An 18,986-nucleotide genomic window follows, 5' to 3' on the forward strand; every position below is an offset into this window, starting at 1 on the left:
TCGCGTAGTCGTATTTTAAAAGAATGTAATCGTTACATACGTAGGAAGTATAAATAACGTTACACTTACCCTTACTATTATTCTCTATAATTCCGCCGATACTTTAGTAATTAGAATTTATATCCTTTACGAACGCTTTTATATTTTTCTTCTAATACTTTCCGAATTTTATAACCGTTACTTTAATAAATAAATAGAGTGCTATAACTTCTGCTATCCTATTAACAGTCGCCCTACTAATTAAATTACCCCCTATTATTATTCGTACTTTTAATAATAAATAATTTAACGTTATAGTTCCTACTTTCTTAATAGCTCCTGCTACCCCCGTAGGTACAATCGGTCTAGTAGATATCTTCTAAGCTATAAATTCAATATATACTAATATTCGCTGTTTACCACCTATCGAAGCATCCCTTTAACCTTATAATAAGAATACGCTAATATTAGCAGCTAATAATATAATAATAAATGAAAGTAAAATTTAAATTTAAATTATCTATTAATAATTGTAGTGGTCACGCGTAAAAATTTAATTCTTAAGAAAATAAGTTTAATTCCTATATTAATATACAATTTGAATTTAAATTTAAGGCTTAAATTAAATAATTATTATAATATTTAGCCTTTTACTTTTATAATTTTCTAATTTTATTTTATTAATAATATCGTTGTTTAAGGAAAAGAATATTAACTAAATAAATAATTAATAATTAAATATCGGCGCGCTACTACGTTTCCTAGTTTATTGTCTTTTATAATTCTTTAATTAACTCTTCCTCCCTCTATTTATACGCTATTACCCGCTTTTTTAATATAATTCCTCTAATTTTAATTTAATATATTATATATTATAATCGTTTAATATAATTCCTCTAATTCTAATTTAATATATTATACGTTATAATTATTTAATATTCTATATATTATAATTGTTTGATACTCTATATATTATAATCGTTTAATATTTTAAATATATTATAATTACTAATACTCTATAATTATTAATACGTTACAATTGCTAATTATTTCAATTTCTTCTTATTAATTTATTTAATTTATTTTTATTAACCTAATTACTAGGCCCCTTTTGGCTTTCTTCTTTTATAATTCTTTTGCTTTTTATTTTTTTTTATAATTTCAAATAATTTAAATTCTTTTATAATATTTATTCGTTATTATTATCCGAATACCCCTTCTACTTTACTTAATATTATTAATTTACTTCCGACCTTCGATATTTTATAATCGTCTTTATTTTATACTATATAAAATTATCCTTAATATTTACTATTTTTCTTCGCGGCGTTATTACTTTAGGATCGCTGTAGTATAATTCTAATAAAATAATAAGGAATACCGAATAAATATAATAATATTCCGGAAGGGTAAAATAGTAAGCTATTTTTTTATTATTAACGATTTTAATAATCTAGAAAAGCCTTAAGAATTTATTCATTAATTTAATGCTAAACCTTCGTTATTTAATATTCTTTATATTAAAGAAAACCTAATTACTAATTTTGAATTCTTTAAATTTACGTAATTTATTATACTATTTCGTATAATCTTTATTAAAATTCTCCAAGGCTTCAACGATAATAGTTCGTCCCTTAATTAATTCTATAACCTTTTCGGTAACCGCTGTAAGGAATACGTTTCTATAACCCCAATTTAGATTAGCTAGACCGCGTAAATAATAGCCATAGAGTAACTCGGATAATAATTTACTAATAATAATATAAAAGTAATTATTATAAATCTATTTTACTATTATTAAATTTTCGGCCCAATTTACCTATTCTAAATTATAAAAGATCTATAAATATAATTTTAAATTCTAATTTTATCACTTTATTTATCCGTCCGTTTACGAGTATTAGGCAATATTTAAACGGTACTAAATATTTAATAATTTACAATAGGTTTTTTAAAAATTGTTTGTAAAAAAGCTCCCTCTATTAAATATAATAGAATTTAGGAGCCTAAACGGCTCCGTTTGTACGGTCGGAAACGTCATGTTCCATTCTTTCCAATGGAGTTACGTATGACTTCGTTCGACTGACGTTGAGGCCGGAATTTAGCTTCGAAGTTCAGACTCTGGATTTTTCTTCCGGATTCTATTCAGGGTTGATCCCTATTGTTGGCCGGAGGTTTTCTCCGGACCGGAATTTTTCTCCGGTTATAAAAATAGTATTTATATATAAAATATAAATTTTATTTTTATACTTATATATTATTATATAAGCCTGTAAATCCGTTATGAATCTATTATTATTATTATATATATATTAAGTCTATAATAACTAACATTAATAATAAATTAATAAGCTATTAGGACTTTTATAGTATTTATATCGACGATATTTTTATTTTCTTTAATAATTTCGAAGAGTATAAAATATACATGAAGAAAGTACTCTAAAAATTGCGAATAATTGGATTGTAAATTAATATTTGCAAATGCGAATTTTATATAATTAAAATAAAATTCTTAAGCTTAATTATTAATATAGAAAGAATTTCGGTAGACCCGGAGAAGATTTTAATAGTTAAAGATTAATTACGGCCTTTGAATTTGAAGGGGTATAGGGTGTTTTAGAGTTTTATAATTTCTATTATAAATTTATAAGATAATTCGGGAGGTTAGTATAATTATTTAATAATTTAATAAAAAAGGACAAAGTATTTTAGTAGATAGAGAAATATTAAAAGGGATTTAATAATTTGAAAGAAGCGTTATTAAAAGCCTTAGTATTAATATATTTCGAATTTAGAAGGGAAATACGAGTAGAGATTAACGCCTTTAATAGAGTATGTGTTGGAGTACTCCCCCAAAAGCTAGACGACAATTACTAGTACCTATTAACCTTCTATTTAGAAACTATAGTATTAGTAGAATTTAATTACTCTATTTCCGATAAAGAATTGTTGGCGGTTATTAAAATTATTAAAATTTGGAGATTAGAATTAAAAGGTAGGCCTTCGACGTTCAAAGTAATTATAGATTATTAAACATTAGAATATTTCGTAACGAAATACTTATTTAATTTATAATAGGCGGGATAGTTAAAACTGCTTTTTGAATATAATTTTAAGATAATTTACCAGCCGGGAAAAGATAATATAGCCGCTAATATATTATTATGTAAAGTGAGAATTTTAAAACAATTTTATAAAAATAGGATAATTAAAGAATTTTATAATTGCTAAAGCCTTGTAGGGCATATTTTATCTACGCGGGCGATAAAGAAGAGACCTTTATTATAAAATTAAACGTTATATTTTAGATCGATAAGGAGAGCCCTATCTTATTAATAAATAGGCTATTAAAGGCTAATTAAAACAAAGAGTCTTTATCTATATATTAGATAAAGGCGGAAGGAGGGGATAAATACCTAACCCTATATAAGGGCTTATTCTTTTACAATAATAAGTTGGTTGTACTGGAAAAGGAGATTTTAAAGATAGAAGTAATACGGATTTACTACGAAATATTATTAACAGTTTATTTAGAAAAAAATAAACCTTAAAAATTTATTATTAAATAATATTAATAGCTAAGGATAATCGGAAACGTAGATTACTATATAAATAATTGCTAGATATATAAATTATTTAAGGTACCTCGGGATAAAATACTAGGCTTATTATACCTTCAAATAATAGAAGCCGACTATTAGGTAGAGGGATCTATTATAATCAATTTTAAAATATAATTAGAAGAAAAAATACGAGGGTATAATAATTTAATAGTAATAGTAGATTGTTTATTAAAAGTATTATAGTGTGTACTTTGCTTTATACTTGTAACAGTACGAGAGGTAGTTCAATTATATTATAAAGGCTCCTATTGGGTATACAGCCTATTAAAGGATAATATAAGCAATAGAGGCCTATAATTCGTATTAGAATTCATATAAGAGCTGGCTACTATATTGAATATCGATTCGAAATTGAATTCTTTAAGATATTTATCAACGGCCGGTTAAATAGAAATTATAAATTAATACGTCGATTAATAATTAAGGCTATATTTTAATTATAATTAAAACGATTAGTTGAAAGTTATTTTAGTATTGGATATAGTTAAGGCGGTATTACCCTATAATAATTTGGATAGTTTTTTACCGTACGAAGTAAGTTTTGAATACCCTATATATATACTTTTCGATTGGAATAAAAAGACGGTTACAATTAAAAAGTAATTGTAGCGGTCGGAAGCCTAGAAAATAATATAAATATTAAAAAGATACTATAATTGGGTATAAAAAACGATAAGCAGAATTTAAAAATAATGGGTTAAGTAAATTAATAAGTACCGTAGAGAATTAAATTTCAGAGTAGGTAATAGGGTATTTATTATAAAAAAAGGTTAGTCGATAGATTGACGAAACGATAAATTTAATTATTTATAAATACGTCTCCTATATAAGATTAAAGCTATAAAAAGCGTTTTATACGAATTAGAATTATTTAACGGATAGTAGGGAGCCTGGGTATATTATGTAGATAGATTGAGGAAGGACTTAAATAATCTACTCTTAGGGTAAGCGAAGGAAAATCCTAGTAGAATTTTAATAAAAAGAAACAAAGACGAAGCGGAAGAATTCAAAGTAGAAGAAATCCTAACGTTTAAATTAGTAGGAGATAAATTGAAGTATTAAATTTAATAGAAAGAATAGGACCTAGACTCTGAATAGTATTCAGTAGAAGATTTTAAGAACGTAGCTAGGAAATTAAAGGAATTCTATAACGATAACCTAAATAAGCCGGGACCTCCGAAGAGATTGGGGATATAAAAGAAAGCGATAGATAGTAGAGTAATTATTAAAAAGTATAAAGATAATAATGAACCGGAGAATAATTTAAAAAGAGGGAAGATAAGACGGGCGAAGAAGTAAAGAAACGAATGAAAACGAATAAGTAGAAACGAAGCCTAAATTCGGGTTTATAAAATTGTAGAATAGGTAGAGATATTAACGAGCCGTAGAATAGTATATAGTATAATGGTGTAGTATAATAGCCTATAATATTATATTATATTAGTGTAATATATTTATCCTTTGCTTAGGATATGGTCCGTTTTAATCTAATTAGGCGAAGTTTTTTTTTTAAGGTTTTAGCGTTGTTTGGGGCCTTGGCACGCGATAACCAGATTGAATACAGGTCGCGATACTTAGTATAGAGTTCTAGCTTTCGAACTTTCATTGTAATACAATAGATTGGATAAAACGTTACGATAGGTTTACATGTTTAATTATTCCTATTATCTTATATTTTCTTTCCGGCTCTAAGGCTAAGCCTTTCTTCCAAGGGGGGGCAAATATTATAGTATAGCTGGACAAGTTACCAGAGCATTAGCTACTGAGTAATAGGGTGCCGGGTGTAGGGCACTATGATACATCGGATGGAATGAGGCTTATGTTCTTATCGATAAGCTATACAGATTAGGAAGGCAGCGACGATTGGCAGTTCTGATTTATATGTCCAGAACCATAATGCCTTCGTTTAACTGCTTTCTTTTCCTCCTTACACTTAATATTACTTTAATTTGTGGCTTCTAGTCTTGCAGTCGTATCTCTGGTAGAATCACGCTTTCACAATTGTTATAAGAGACTACCCGCTCCTATATGAAAGCCGGCCTTATGGAAGCTCAATCTCCCTTATCGTTCTCAATCCCTCTAGGGACTTAATTATTTTGGGGCCTTAGTTATTTTGAGAATTAATACTCCCAATACTTCCAATATCTCTTAATACTTCTTAATATTTTTTAATACTTCATAATATTCCTAACGAATACTACTAATATTCTATCTTTCTAAGGGATTCAATTATTTTTAGGGACTAATATTTCTAATACTCCCAATATTTCTCAATACCTCCCAATACTCCCAATATCTCCCAATACTTCCAATGCCTCTATTACTCCGTCTCTCTAAAGAATTTAATTATTTTAGAAACTTAGTCATTTTTGGGGACTTAATAGGACTTGGTCATTTAGGAACTTAGTTATTTTAGGGACTTAGTTATTTTTAAGAACTTAGTTATTTTTAGGGACTTAATTATTTTTAGGGACTTAGTTATTTAAGGACTTAGTTATTTTGGGGACTTGGTCATTTTTGGGGACTTGGTCATTTCAAACGACGGTCACATTTGACTAAAACTACTAAAAAGCTATTTTTCTCAACTACTATTCGAGTGTACGAATAACTAAAGACACCAAAATGATTAGAAAAAAGAGGCGAAACTTTTATATACATTTTCATTTTAATGCACGCAATGGTTGAGAAGAAATCCCAACTGCAAGCTATTTCGTAGATGATTTCCCGCTGCTATTGAAATTGTATCCTGAGACCTGCAAAATTTCCTTTTTAGGTCTACCAAAACGGGTATTTTTTTTGCATTCCAGCTGGTAATAGACAGAATCGCCGCTCCTTCTAGTTTCGCTTCGATGTGAGCCTATAGATTATAACCTTTGGTACAGTTCTTCCATAATACCTTTGGGCCCACGATCGAATCCCAACTTTGAAGGATGGGCGCTTCAATAATATATAATTTTATATTAGGGTCCTGTCTGAAATTAGATGTGTTCTTAAGAATTTTCTAAGCGCGCTATTTCTTTTTAAAATAATTAATTTTATTACGGATTTAAAAAGTTTCGAATTATATATGATATTCAATATATAATTCGGTAGCGGTTTACATATATATAACCTCTTTAAAACTATTTTAGTTAGTTTACCTTACGTTAATTATACGTTTAAAAGCTTCGAAAAGCTTCTTCTCCTTAATTTTAATCTATTTTACTAGATTATTCCTAGTGGCGGTAGAAGCTAATATATTGTTGGGCGGCTGCGATTTGCTAGTACTAATAGTCGGAGTAATAGTAGCTAGGGTCGATAAAAGACGAGGAGGGTATAGTATAAAAAGTAGGTAAGTCGTTTAATTATATATATTAAACGAGCTACCCGGAATAGGATTAGCCGCTATTTTAGTACAAAATAATACGTTTCTAATTCTAAATTGGGTTTGAGCGATGTTACGTTATAATAAAGAGGAGGAAGAGATTATGATAGCTATAAAAAGTGTATAGAGGAGGTTCTTAGAAGGTTCGAAAGGGTGTATAGCGGCGTTGGGTTAACTTCTATACCGACTAGAATATTATAAGAATCCCGAAATTTCAAAAAGTGTACAAAAGAATAGCGTTTGAAAAGAGAGTCTTTTTCATCAAAGGAGGTAGATACCAATAATCCACCCCTTACTGCTTGGCAAGGGATTCAGAGCTGGCCAGTGCACGGCCAGGGAAAAAGTAGGTTTCTGAACCTTTCAGAAGGCCCATTTCCGAGTCAAAGAACAGGCCCTTATACGGAACACAGGCCCCTACACGGCACCCGCCCGGGCCGTTGTGTTACGGCGTCGACTCACCACGGGCGGTTGTGGGTGACGAGTTACCGAACACTAACAGCGTCCCCCGGCAGTGTCCCGCAGTCACACCGGCGGCCCGGGTTTCGTTACCCCAGCGCCCACGGTAATACACTAACAAAGCTGGGGCTACCATCCACAAAGAAGTTGTTAGTGATACCGTCTGCAACCTCTTATCACAGGTACACCTCCCTTAACACCTGCCGATGTCGGTTTGGCGTCAATTCCAGCTGTTCGCGATAACATTGTTCCAGCGCATTTGCCCCTCACTGTCTGACCTCCATCCTCCCGGCGATAATCCTCCCGGGCGGGCTTATGTCAGTCTCGGGTTCACTGTGCCACTGACGTGATCGGATCCCCGACCCGGATAAGCGCCCAGCGATGATCCCCTCTCGGCTTCGGCGGCATTGAATTTGTTAGTGCAGTCATCGCATGGGCGCAATCCCATTCAGATCCGATAAAACCTTGCAACCCTCTCATCTCTCTTTTTTCTTGAATCCTAAAAGCAAACATCTCACCTCTTCCGTCGGGACCGAAAGCACCTTGAACCCAAGCCATTGACCGATTTCTCGGTGAACTGGCATCCCAATGGCCGCCGACGAGACAACGCCACTGCTCCCAAATGGGACTGGGACAGCGACAACGTCTGGGAATAATGTCGACACTAACAATTCTCAACTATCATCACCAAACACCGATAGCGAAAACACAACCAACAACCATCACGACGTCAACAACAACAACACCAAAGCAAAATGGACACTCAACCCCCTCACCCTCCTCACCCGCGTCCACGTCGAAACCCGCATCCTCCTCGCCGCCTTCCTGATAACCACCTCCTTCTCCTTCACCCAAGTCCCCATCTTCTACGCCTTCCACCTCATGGAATGCGACGACTTCTACACCCACCACCCTCCCTACACCGGGCTCGGCGACCGCTGCAGCCGCAACGAGATCGCGGCCGGCACCGCCACCGATTTCTCTTTTCTCGCCATGAGCACCACCATCTGCGGCACCGTCAACCTCTTCTTCGCCGGCTGGCTCGTCAAGAAAATCGGTCTCCGCTTGGCGCTGATGGCGCAGGTTCTGGTCCCCGCCATCCGCGTGCTGACGCAGATCCTGGGTGTCCTGGCTGGAGGCAGGTCCGGGATAGTGATTTTTCAGGCTACGCAGTTGATCACCGTCCTGGGCGGGCCGGTGGGGTATATCCTCATCATCAACATCATGGTCGGCGAGGTGGTTTCGCCAGCGAGACGGACGCCCGTCTTTGGCATGTTGCAGGGCTGTTTTATGCTGGGCCAGGCGGTCGGCTATCTGACGGGCGGCATGATTGGGGATGCGTGGGGGATCCGGAGGCCGTTCGAGGTGGCGTTTGTTGCGTTTCTGGTTTCGACGGCGTATGTGCAGTTGGCGCTGCCGTACGTCAGCCCGGAGAGCATGGCGGGCGGCGGCAAGAAGGCCGGCGGGCCGAAGGCGGAGGGGGTGGCGGCGGGGTTTTTTGCGCCGTTGAGGGTGTTGGCGCCGCAGAGGGTGCGGCTGAGGAGTGGGAAGGTGATCAAGCATCTGGGTGTGCTGGTTCTGTGCACGGGTGTGTTTTTGGGTGTGCTCGCAACCGACTTTGCGGCTATGCTTATCCAGATGTACGCCACTGCCGTTTTCGAGTTCCGCCAAAGCGACAACGGCTGGCTCATGTCCGAGTTTGCGCTCATGCGCGCTGTCTTCTTGATCGTCCTCTTCCCGCGCATCATCTCCTCCGGTCGGAAATGGTACGCGAAGCGGCAGTCGAAGCGCCAGCCGCGCCGTGAATCCATGTCCGATCAAAGGGATCCTGCTACCCAAGGCTTGCTCATCCAGCCCGATCAATTGGAGGCTCCGATGGGTACTCTCGCCGAAGAAGAGCCCATGGTGACGCAGCCGCCGACCGAGACGGAAGATACGCACTTTGATCTCTTTTTCCTCCGTTGGAGCTTGGTGGCTGATGGCTTGTTGACTTCTTGCACCGCGCTGGCGACCAAGAAGTGGCATATCTATCTGGCTGCGGCCATGCTTCCGTTTGCCAGCGGTACTGCGCCGGCGGCAAAGGGGGTGATGACGGAGATGTGCTCGCCTGAACAAAGGGCTGATGCGTTGAATGCGTTGACGCTGGTTGAGAACATTGGCAGGTTGGCGACGCAGGGCTTCTTTGGGTTTGTCTTTGCTGCGTTGGCAGAAGCCGGGAAGCCCCATTTGACGTTTTATTGCAATGCGGTGAGTTTACTACATGGTCCTTCCTTCTTGCTACTTGTGACCTGGAACTGACATCGACCACAGATTCTTGCAATGATCGCTGCTAGTGTCCTGATCTTCTCCCGCTTCCCGCCGAATGGGAGTGAGTTGATCGAAGCAGACGATGCAGAAGAGCACGTCAACGGAAGCAATTCAAGCGAATGATCGGATTGCAGGGGACAGCTTTCATGTCAGGATTCTGGAAAAGTTTTGCATTTTAGGATACCACTTTGGCGTTTTCGGTCTTGGATATACAATTCTGAGTCATTTCTTGCTTCCTTCCTTTCATCATTATCACAGTCGGTGTCATATCCAGGCCCGTCCCATCCACGCATTAACCAAATCAAACCATCTCAACACCGCCACTGTTGTAAGCCTCGAGGTAACCATCAGCACGCGCCCTCCATCTCCCCTCCCCCTCAAGACCAAAACACCCACCACAACCACCAACATCCTCATCTCCCTCACCCACCAGTCCCCCACCCGTTACGGTGCCTCCCCCAAAACCTCAGCATCAACCCAAACCCACCCCCCTTCCTCCCCCCAACACCACCTCGGACTCGCCTCAAAATCACAACCAAGATAAACCTCCGCCATCCCACCCACACTCACACTTCTCGTCTCCTGTCCTTGTCCTTCCCCCCGCATTCCCATTCCCAATCCCCGTCCCATTCCCAATCCCCGTCCCATTCCCGTCCCCATTCCCGGTCCCAGGTCCGTCCTTGCAAGTAACCGTCTCAACAACAGTAACATACGCCACTTCAATCAGAACCTGTAGATGGATATCCAACACCCCAGTGACCCCACTCTTTTCATTCTCTTGACTGCCCAGACCACTCAATTTGACATCGCAAAGACTATCAAACCTCAACCCACACTCGATCTTGTTCGTGACATTCGTAAACGAGTTGGTAACGGAGAAGGAGGCGTTGCTACCGGGGGAGTCGTAGTTACCCGGGATGCTGTAGTTTATGGAGTGGATTTGGACGGACCAGAGGTGGGGAATGATAGTGCTGGTGGTGTTTGCGCAGAGGTCTGTTGGGTATAACCGGGGGGTGTGGATGAGCTTTGAAGATGAAGATGATTTGGAGACCGGTGAGGCGGAGGCGGAGGCGGGGAAGACGAGGGAGAGGGAGAGGAAGAGGAAGAGGTAGGCGAAAAGGGGGGTGAGGAGGTGGTGCATCTTGGGTTGGTTGAGGTGTTGAGATGGGGTCTGGTTTGGGGTTGTGGTGTCGTCAACCACCTAGCCTCGAGGTGGACCGTCGTGAAGGGCAGGTTTGTCTGTTACCCCACCCAACTCTGCTTCACAGAATAGGTAGAGACTGATGAGACAGGATCGATCGCCCTTCCAGTTGTTGTGCATCCTGTAACAAGGAGGAGGCTTTGGCCTTTTTCATTACCTATGCTTGACCTTCTTTTATCTACTGCAGAATTCAGCAGGATGGACGTTGAGACAAGGACATTCAACCCCGCCAGAAAACGGGATGACATTATCCAAAGATATTGTGAACAGATGAAAGACATCATATCAGCCACTTTATCCGTGTCTGCCAGATGGATGAAATCTCTTGGTATCTCGGCAATGGAGAGCATGCACTTGCGGGCCGCACTTAATGTTCATAAAAGGCTTCTGTATACCCATCAGCGTGGTGTGTAACCGTGAGATAAGAACGGCACGGTTACCGATATGTGCTAACTTCCGAAGTCTCTCGGCGTTTAAATCAACATCATCTCCATGGCCAGTCATTATTGCTGCACATGCAGCAATTCTCAACGCCCACGGTGCCCACCATGTTTTGCATCGGTTACACGAAGCTCCACCGGTTACGCGATTCTCTGAACTATGGGAGCAATGAGTTGGGAAAATGCTTGATTGGCGGCTTGGTTGATGAAGAGGAGATGGCTTGCCAGGACCACCTTAAATACACTGAGAATAGAAAACCATGGTGGGGCACGACTTCCACACGTTACATCTCTCCTCCCGGCCTGCAGAATTCTATGCACTGTAACCACCGCTGTCGATCACGGCACCATCAGAGAAAGGTGCATCTTGGAGGGTTTTCATGACTTATGAGGGGCGCAGTAAGCACTACTACCCAAAGGGCCAAAAAGGTCAAGGACTCCGCGATCCCATCCCTGCTCGCTTCTGAATCAGGTATGAACTTCGTGATGGGTACGGTCTGACGTGAGGTCGTGATGGATACGGTCTGACGTGAGGTTACTATGTGGAGAGATGAGTGGAGTTTTGCAGAGGGAAAGGTGACCAGATTAGCTTGTGCCAGCGGGTATGGGAAATATTTAACTGCTCTGAGACACTCTGCGATGAGCTCAGGAACTGGTGTCATGCTCAGTCTTTGTACCCTCTCCCTCCTCGACTCAAGATGGTTCTCAAGTCCTTCGCTTCGCCTGAATGGCGGTTAGACAAGCCCATCCATACAGAGCGTCCCGTAAAGGTCATCTGTATCGGTGCCGGAGCTTCAGGCCTGCAGCTGGCGTACAAGCTTCAAAAGCATGTTAGCGGCTTTAGCTTGACGGTGTATGAGAAGAACCCCGAGGTATCGGGAACGTGGTACGAGAACAAATATCCTGGGTATGTCACCAAGCTTGCTCTATTACTTGCCACACACGCTGACAACGGTGATGACAGCTGCGCTTGTGATGTCCTCTCGCACAACTACACGTGGTCCTTTGAACCCAAGACAGACTGGTCAGGTCTGTATCCCGCTAGCCAGGAGATATACACCTATTTCAACGATTTTGCCGACAAGTATGGCCTTCGTCAGTACATCAAGACACAACACCAGGTGGTGGGAGCCAGGTGGACTGGATCCGGCTGGAACGTTTCCATCAAGGACCTCACAACGGGAGAAACCGTGAACGATACGTGCGACGTTCTCGTCAATGCTGGAGGAGTCCTCAACAACTGGAAGTGGCCAGACGTTTCAGGACTGGACAAGTACAAGGGCACTCTTCTCCATACGGCCAACTGGGATGAGGCGGTAGACTTGAAGGGGAAGACTGTTGGACTTATCGGTAACGGATCATCTGGTATCCAAATCCTTCCAGCCATCCAGCCGCTCGCTGAGAAGATCACTGTTTTCATGCGCCGACCAACCTGGGTCTCGCCGTTGCCTGGGTTCGAAGGCCGTCAGTATACAGATGAGGAAAAGCGACGGTTCGCAGAGGAGCCTGGTCATTTGCTTGCCTATCGCAGAAACGCCGAACGTGGAAACAGCAGTATCCTTCCTGTCTTCATCAAGGGTACGGATGCCAACAACAACATCCGCGATTACATGCTCAAGGCCATGGAAGAGAAGCTAGCAGGAAACAAGGAGCTGGAGGAGAAACTGATACCGACCTTTGCCCTTGGCTGCCGTCGACTCACTCCCGGCACTGGATATCTGGAAGCCTTGGGAGAGCCAAACGTCCAAGTCGTGTTTTCCGGAGTGACCGAGGTGACGGAACAAGGGTGTAAGTGTGAGGATGGGACCGAGCATCAAGTCCCTGATGTGCTTATCTGTGCCACTGGTTTTGATGCCTCGTATCGGCCACGGTTCCCCATTGTTGCCGGCAACAAGAACCTGCAAGACGTCTGGGCACAGGACCCGGAATCGTATCTGGGACTTGCTGCTGCCGACTTCCCCAACTATCTCATGATGCTTGGCCCCAACTCTCCGGTTGGGACTGGGGCCCTGTTGATCCCGATCGAGGCGCAGGTGGACTACATCGTCAAGATGATCGACCACTGGCAGACACACAACATCCGGTCCTTTACGCCCGACGCGGCGGCCGTCCGGGATTTTGTTGCACACAAGGACCAATTCATGACCAAGACTGTATGGGCGGATCCCTGTAAGTCTTGGTACAAGTCCGGTTCGTCGAAAGACAAGATCACGGCGTTATGGCCCGGGTCGAACTTGCATTACCTGGAGACGATCAGGCAGGTCAGATTCGAGGACTGGAAGTTTGAGTACGAGGGCAATCGCTTCACTTATCTTGGAAATGGCAAGAGCCAGACAGAGACGAACCCGGACGCGGATTTTGCGTATTACGTTCGAGAGGAGGACGACGACCTGCCGCTGGCGAGGAACAAGATGACCAGGATCATCAACAAGACCGGGTCCGTCATCGTGGCCGAAGGGACCGGTGAGGGCGTGTTACTTGCTGGGATCTGATGTTTCTGTAGTCACTCAACATGAAGCTTTGGTTAGGTTGTAGAAGCACCTCTCTGGTTGAATGGTGATTGACGTGACTTGTCGATTGTTTCGGTGGAGGTTGATGTTGTCGAGGAGGAAAGAGGAGGAAGTTTCAATGGGGAGGTCGGTGTTTACTGAGGGCGACGAGTGCGCTGTAACATCCACATGGGCAGGCGCAACCCACTGTAAGGATGATCCATTAACAGTGACTCCGCACAGGCCATCTTTCAGCGACTTCCACTTTTGATATCAACTCCCCGCCCAGTTTCCATCCCGTTTCCACTCCTTCCACTCTGTCTTCACGCAACAACATAGACACGGGATGCATCGAGCAACTCACTCTCTACTTCCACAAGCATTAAGGCGGGCGCGCTGTTTTTACTGTTGACTCCCGTCTACATCCTTTAAGGTCTTTTAGTTTCGTTCTGCAATCACATCGAGGTGCGGGTGAGTGGGAGGGCATCCCACCCACGCCGGGCTGTCCCGTCATTCGTCCGATGCTGCTGATAATTTATAGTTAGTACACTAACAGTTATCAGATTAACTTCTCACCCTGAGAGTTAGACCCTCATCTCATTGACACGACTAGTATCTGATAGCGACAACGCAATGTATAAACCGTGGAACATTGAACCTCCAACAGTATTTGACCGCGCATGCAATTCATCCCACAGCTGAACATGAAAATATTCTATATACAAGACCTCCATCCCTAGTATAGACAGAGAAGTGGTGCTGACACCATTGTCCTCCAGCATCCAGATCCTTTCATCCTTTCAGACTCGACAAGCTTACAACCGGACACCCCGATATCCTGCACCCGCTTCCCTACCTATACTCTCAAGAGCAACAGCCTACCTCCACGACGAAGCAGCAGTCACCGAGTCAGAGCAGCTCTGAGGAACAGTGTACGACCTGTTGGGATCGCTCTCCCAAGTCACGGCGCCGCTGCTGGACACCTTGACGAACTTATACTCAAACTTGGTGCCCGCGGGGAGCTTAACCGTGGTAGTCCAGAGCGGGTTGCTGGTGGTGTACTGAGAAGCGGACAATGCAATACCGGACGAGGCGCTCCAGCTGCCGAGCTGCGAAATGGATCCAACAAGCTTGACGGACTCGCCGTAGCTGGTGCTGACCAGGTGGTTGAAGGTCACAGCGACGGTGGCAACGGGTGTGCAAGAGGCGCTGGCTGTCTTGCTGCTGGTTACAAGAGTCGTGGCGGTGGCGGTGGTTTTGGTGGTGGAGGGCTTGGTCTCGCCGCCGCTGCCGACAATGGCGATGTCGGCACACGAGAGGTAGACCTGAGCAGTCTGGAACGAGTTCCAGCGGAAGGAGAGCAGGGTATGACCGGAGACGTAGTTGGGGATCTTGATCTTCTTGGTGACAGTGTAGCCGCCAGCAATGGTGGTGAAGCAAGATCCGAGAGCAGCGTTGTCGACGCCCTGGCAACCGCGGCGGTTGTCGGCTTGAAAGGCGTTGCAGGCTAAGTCACACGATTAGCGGACGCTTTTTTTTGTTTAATGATACGGACTAACTTACTGAACCAGTCGTTCCTCCAGCAAGCCTGGCCCTGCTGGCAGTCAGGGCTGAAGTTGCAAGATTGGCCATTCACATCCGTGCAGGGGAGGGTGCCCTTCTCGAAGCAATCCTCAGCAGCCTGCTTCTCCGCATCGGTCGGGAGATAGCCAGGAGTGAGGAACTTGTTGACAAGCTCCTGGTCTTGGCAGATACGGTAGGAGAACATGCCGCCGTGGTCGCCGTTGTGGTCAACGCACCACTGGACGTCAACAGTGTCGCCAGCAGTGTACGTCACAACAGGAGAGTTACCCCAGTTGGTCGCAGGCTGGTTGTAGTCGATGCTGACACGGGCATTGTAGCCGCAAGGGCCACTCCTGCCGACCTTGGCTTCCGTAACGTTGGGCCATGCGGTCACGGGCTCCAGGATGGAGCACTCGGGGCAAGTGTCCAAGCCGGCCTAGAGACCACGGATCAGCACGATCGATCTTCCAACGATCGTCAGGGCATTGCTTACCTCCGCGCCAAGTCTGGTACGACTAAACGGAATGGTAAGATATCCATGGGCATTGACCGTTGCGGCCGACGCAAGGGCAGCCGAGATGATGGAGAACTTCATAATGACAAGTTGAAGGCGAAGACCGGAAGCTGGGGAGGATGACCGAGGAAGTGTGCCGAAGTGTCCAAACGAAGATGCATTCTCGGCGGTTTGGCTAATTCTTTAAATAGTTGTCAACAGGACGACGACATCGCTACCTCCAAAGACCCTTTCACGATGCATACATTTCCGGCAGAGTTTACCTCGACGATCTCTCTAATACGGCCGAAGTACTGCCATCAAAAATGACGTTAGGTGCTTTCGATACCCCCCTCAGCGGCCGGGACGGTACAATATTCCGAGGCCATCGACACATGTGATTTTGGTACCAAATACCGCCATACCACCCTTGGCGGACTTGCCCATATGACTTGCATGAACGCCAGATGTGTTTATGCCAAGAGGCAGTCAGAAATCCGGGGCCCCGGGCTCACCCAGGGTGCCAGTCGTTGGAGATTATGGGGATGCAGCCATGCAAACCGTTGAGTCTAGGTTGGTTCGGTTAGTATGTAGGTGCTTTGTTGGCTTCTGTTACTCTTCTGGGCCTTCCTTCCGGGGTAGCAACCGGCTTCACAGCGTTGCAAACGGCCCGAATCCTTGCCTCCGATACCCCAGAATCCCCACGTTTTCCATCTCTGTTGCTACCCCTATTACACCGAGGCAGGTACGCGGCCTTGATATAGGGAGCATTTGGGCTCGAGGTGAAATGGAACACTGGCTGAGAATGGTCGGGCTTTGGGCAATGCCCAGATTTCCGGTTGGAGAGATGACATGGTTTCAGCTCAAGCGAGAACGAACTGCCAAGTGATTTGTGACATCTGTCTCGAAAGATCATTTTTGCCCTCGAAGGTTTGAAGTTTTCTCTCTCTTTCAACCTAAACACCATCCTCGGCACCCTCATCATTAAGCTTTGCTCGGTGTCATTCCGGATTACCACTTGGGGTACATCCACATTCGCTGCAGCTACCTAAAATTCCTCCCCTTAGCTGATGACGAGGAAGCTCACTGCGACTTCTTCGCTCTCCACATCTCATACTATTTCATCCGTCGCTTCCTCCTCCTCTTGTGATGGCGGCGGTGCCTCAACAATGGCCCCATCAAGCTCCATCATCCCCTCGGCTGGTCCGACACAAGTCACGTCCTCCGTAATCACCTCGGGACAGGCCATATGGAATTCGCCGTATCCGATGGCGTACTGCGACCTAGTGGTTCACCGTTTACTCCCGTCAGCATGTGTCACCAGGCCGTAGCCGCTTAAGCGCCAGTGTCAAGTCTGTTGCACCAGGACCAGGACATACCTCGGCGTTTCTGGCGTCCCAGCCCCTCCTTGGCCACTACCACACTCCCACGTCTTGTTGAAGGTGATCCGCGCCAGCTCAATGCTGATGTAAAACGTCATCAGAACCTCTCTGTCGCTTGGCAATCGCGTCTCGTCGGGCAGACAGATGCTATTGAACTGCAAGTCGCAGGTGAAGACGTCGGTTCCGTTCGTACTCGAGCTCAGCACCTCCAGAGAGACGACGCCTGGAGTGTAGGTCTCGTTGCTGTAGGTTACGTTGACGGAGAGGAGGGTCCAGTTGGGGATGGGTGGGCATTTCGTTCGAGAGAGGGCAAAGGAAAGAGTGAATAGAAACAGAAGAAGGGCAAAGACGAGGCGACTTGGTCGATGCATACTAGGTCCGATGGGGTCTGGAGTAACACTAACTGCCACAAGTTGATCACCAAGCTATGAGGGAATTCAAAGAGTTGTCGGTGGAGATTACGTTTCTGCAAGACTGCAAGTCACTGACACTTGGAGAAGCATGGTCAATACGTCGTTGTCAACAACACTTTATCTTGGCTATTCGACAGTTGGGCCAACGCAATTATCTGTTATCTCATCCCTTCATGGCCAGCTAGGATTGAATGAGTAATGGCTCGCATGGTAGCTTGCGTCCGGCTGAATGCATTAATTTATATCGATCCGAGGAACTGCAACGGCGGGTTGAAACCGGTGTTTGCCCCTCTCTTCCCCACGTCACCATGAACCTCACAGACGGTTGAAGCGGCATCTCCTGCACGCAAGCAAACGACACTGCCGGCACTCATAAATGTATCGTGGTAGCCAGTCGTAACACTCTTCGCATTGGAACCGCCCTCCTCGCCCTGTCCATCTGGCATGAGCACACTCATGATTCTCGAGCAAGTGCTGCGCAGCTGCCGCTACTCGCTGCTGCCTCACTGGCCCGGGGAGTTGTCCAGCTCCCGCATCTCGATTGACGTGCCTGTTGGCTTGAGCCATGAGAGCTTCCTCACTATAGAATTCGCAGCGACATGTTTTCCAAATATCTCCACATGCATAGCAGAAGTGGGCACCACACGGGCAGGCTACAGGCTATGGTTAGTCTTCCCTTCAAAATGTTGGAACGTTCCAAAAAATCAACTCACTGATGTGATTGCAGCCATACTTGAGCTCCACCATCCTCTTACAGGAGTGACACCTCTTCCATCCTTCTCTCTCCGCCATAGCGAGCACTTCTTGCGCCGCTGGATCTCCAGGGCAATCTGTGCCAGTGTGAGCCTGGCCTCTGCAAAGCCCACAGGTCTTGTGTCCACACTTGACACATGTAGCAACATCCTGGCGAATAAAGAGCGGCGGTATGAAGAAGGAGCATGTTGGTTGGGAGCAGTATGTTCTGTTGGGAGTCTCGAACTCCAGCTTCTTGGCCAGAAACCTCCCGACCAGCTGTGGCCCCAAAAGAAAACGGCACTGGTCGAGATTGATTGGCTTGCTGCAGCATCTGGGTGGAAACAACGACTCGTCTGTCATGGCAGCGGTGAATAGCGACACCAAGCAGGGCCTGCAGTAGTCATGGTGGCATGGAACAGTAGCCACTTCATCGGAGCGGAAGTGGTCTCTGCATATCACGCATTCTCTCTCTGGCGTAGGTTACGGGCATGGTGTTGTTGAATGCTGGCGGCTAGCGGCCGCATCACTGGAAGCGGAA

The 18,986-nt window shown here is 44.2% G+C and overlaps 6 protein-coding genes across 6 annotated transcripts; 2 read left to right on the forward strand and 4 right to left on the reverse strand.

The window, feature by feature from the left end:
- Nucleotides 1-7,980: 7,980 nt before the first annotated feature.
- Nucleotides 7,981-9,926, forward strand: B0H65DRAFT_209304 (major facilitator superfamily domain-containing protein). Its single transcript, XM_062821908.1, has 2 exons — nt 7,981-9,672; nt 9,736-9,926. The coding sequence occupies exons 1-2, from the start codon at nt 8,014-8,016 to the stop codon at nt 9,853-9,855; spliced, it is 1,779 nt and encodes a 592-aa protein (XP_062682178.1). The 5' UTR covers nt 7,981-8,013; the 3' UTR covers nt 9,856-9,926.
- Nucleotides 9,927-10,261: 335 nt separating this feature from the next.
- On the reverse strand, nt 10,262-10,873 carry B0H65DRAFT_549252 (uncharacterized protein; the record flags this gene model as incomplete). The annotated part of the gene is made up of 1 exon (XM_062829644.1): nt 10,262-10,873. The coding sequence occupies one exon, from the start codon at nt 10,871-10,873 to the stop codon at nt 10,262-10,264; it is 612 nt and encodes a 203-aa protein (XP_062682179.1).
- A 704-nt stretch (nt 10,874-11,577) lies between these two features.
- On the forward strand, nt 11,578-14,003 carry B0H65DRAFT_467021 (uncharacterized protein). Its single transcript, XM_062826890.1, has 2 exons — nt 11,578-12,280; nt 12,338-14,003. The coding sequence occupies exons 1-2, from the start codon at nt 12,072-12,074 to the stop codon at nt 13,863-13,865; spliced, it is 1,737 nt and encodes a 578-aa protein (XP_062682180.1). The 5' UTR covers nt 11,578-12,071; the 3' UTR covers nt 13,866-14,003.
- A 344-nt stretch (nt 14,004-14,347) lies between these two features.
- B0H65DRAFT_574624 (starch binding domain-containing protein) lies at nt 14,348-16,020 on the reverse strand (the record flags this gene model as incomplete). The annotated part of the gene is made up of 3 exons (XM_062830587.1): nt 14,348-15,369; nt 15,426-15,861; nt 15,919-16,020. 3 exons carry the CDS (start codon nt 16,018-16,020, stop codon nt 14,741-14,743), a joined length of 1,167 nt encoding a protein of 388 aa, XP_062682181.1. The 3' UTR covers nt 14,348-14,740.
- An 850-nt stretch (nt 16,021-16,870) lies between these two features.
- Nucleotides 16,871-17,849, reverse strand: B0H65DRAFT_209400 (uncharacterized protein). The gene is made up of 2 exons (XM_062821909.1): nt 17,298-17,849; nt 16,871-17,201 (listed from the first exon to the last, which is right to left on the reverse strand). Exons 1-2 carry the CDS (start codon nt 17,669-17,671, stop codon nt 17,030-17,032), a joined length of 546 nt encoding a protein of 181 aa, XP_062682182.1. The 5' UTR covers nt 17,672-17,849; the 3' UTR covers nt 16,871-17,029.
- A 179-nt stretch (nt 17,850-18,028) lies between these two features.
- On the reverse strand, nt 18,029-18,916 carry B0H65DRAFT_425427 (uncharacterized protein; the record flags this gene model as incomplete). The annotated part of the gene is made up of 2 exons (XM_062824574.1): nt 18,029-18,366; nt 18,427-18,916. Coding segments are annotated over 2 exons (828 nt in total), but the record flags the coding sequence as incomplete, so codon positions are not given.
- Between the last annotated feature and the right edge of the window lie 70 nt (nt 18,917-18,986).

The sequence above is a fragment of the Neurospora tetraspora genome (assembly GCF_033439725.1).
Source record: "Neurospora tetraspora strain CBS 560.94 chromosome Unknown B0H65scaffold_4, whole genome shotgun sequence".
In the NCBI taxonomy this organism is placed as follows: domain Eukaryota; kingdom Fungi; phylum Ascomycota; class Sordariomycetes; order Sordariales; family Sordariaceae; genus Neurospora; species Neurospora tetraspora.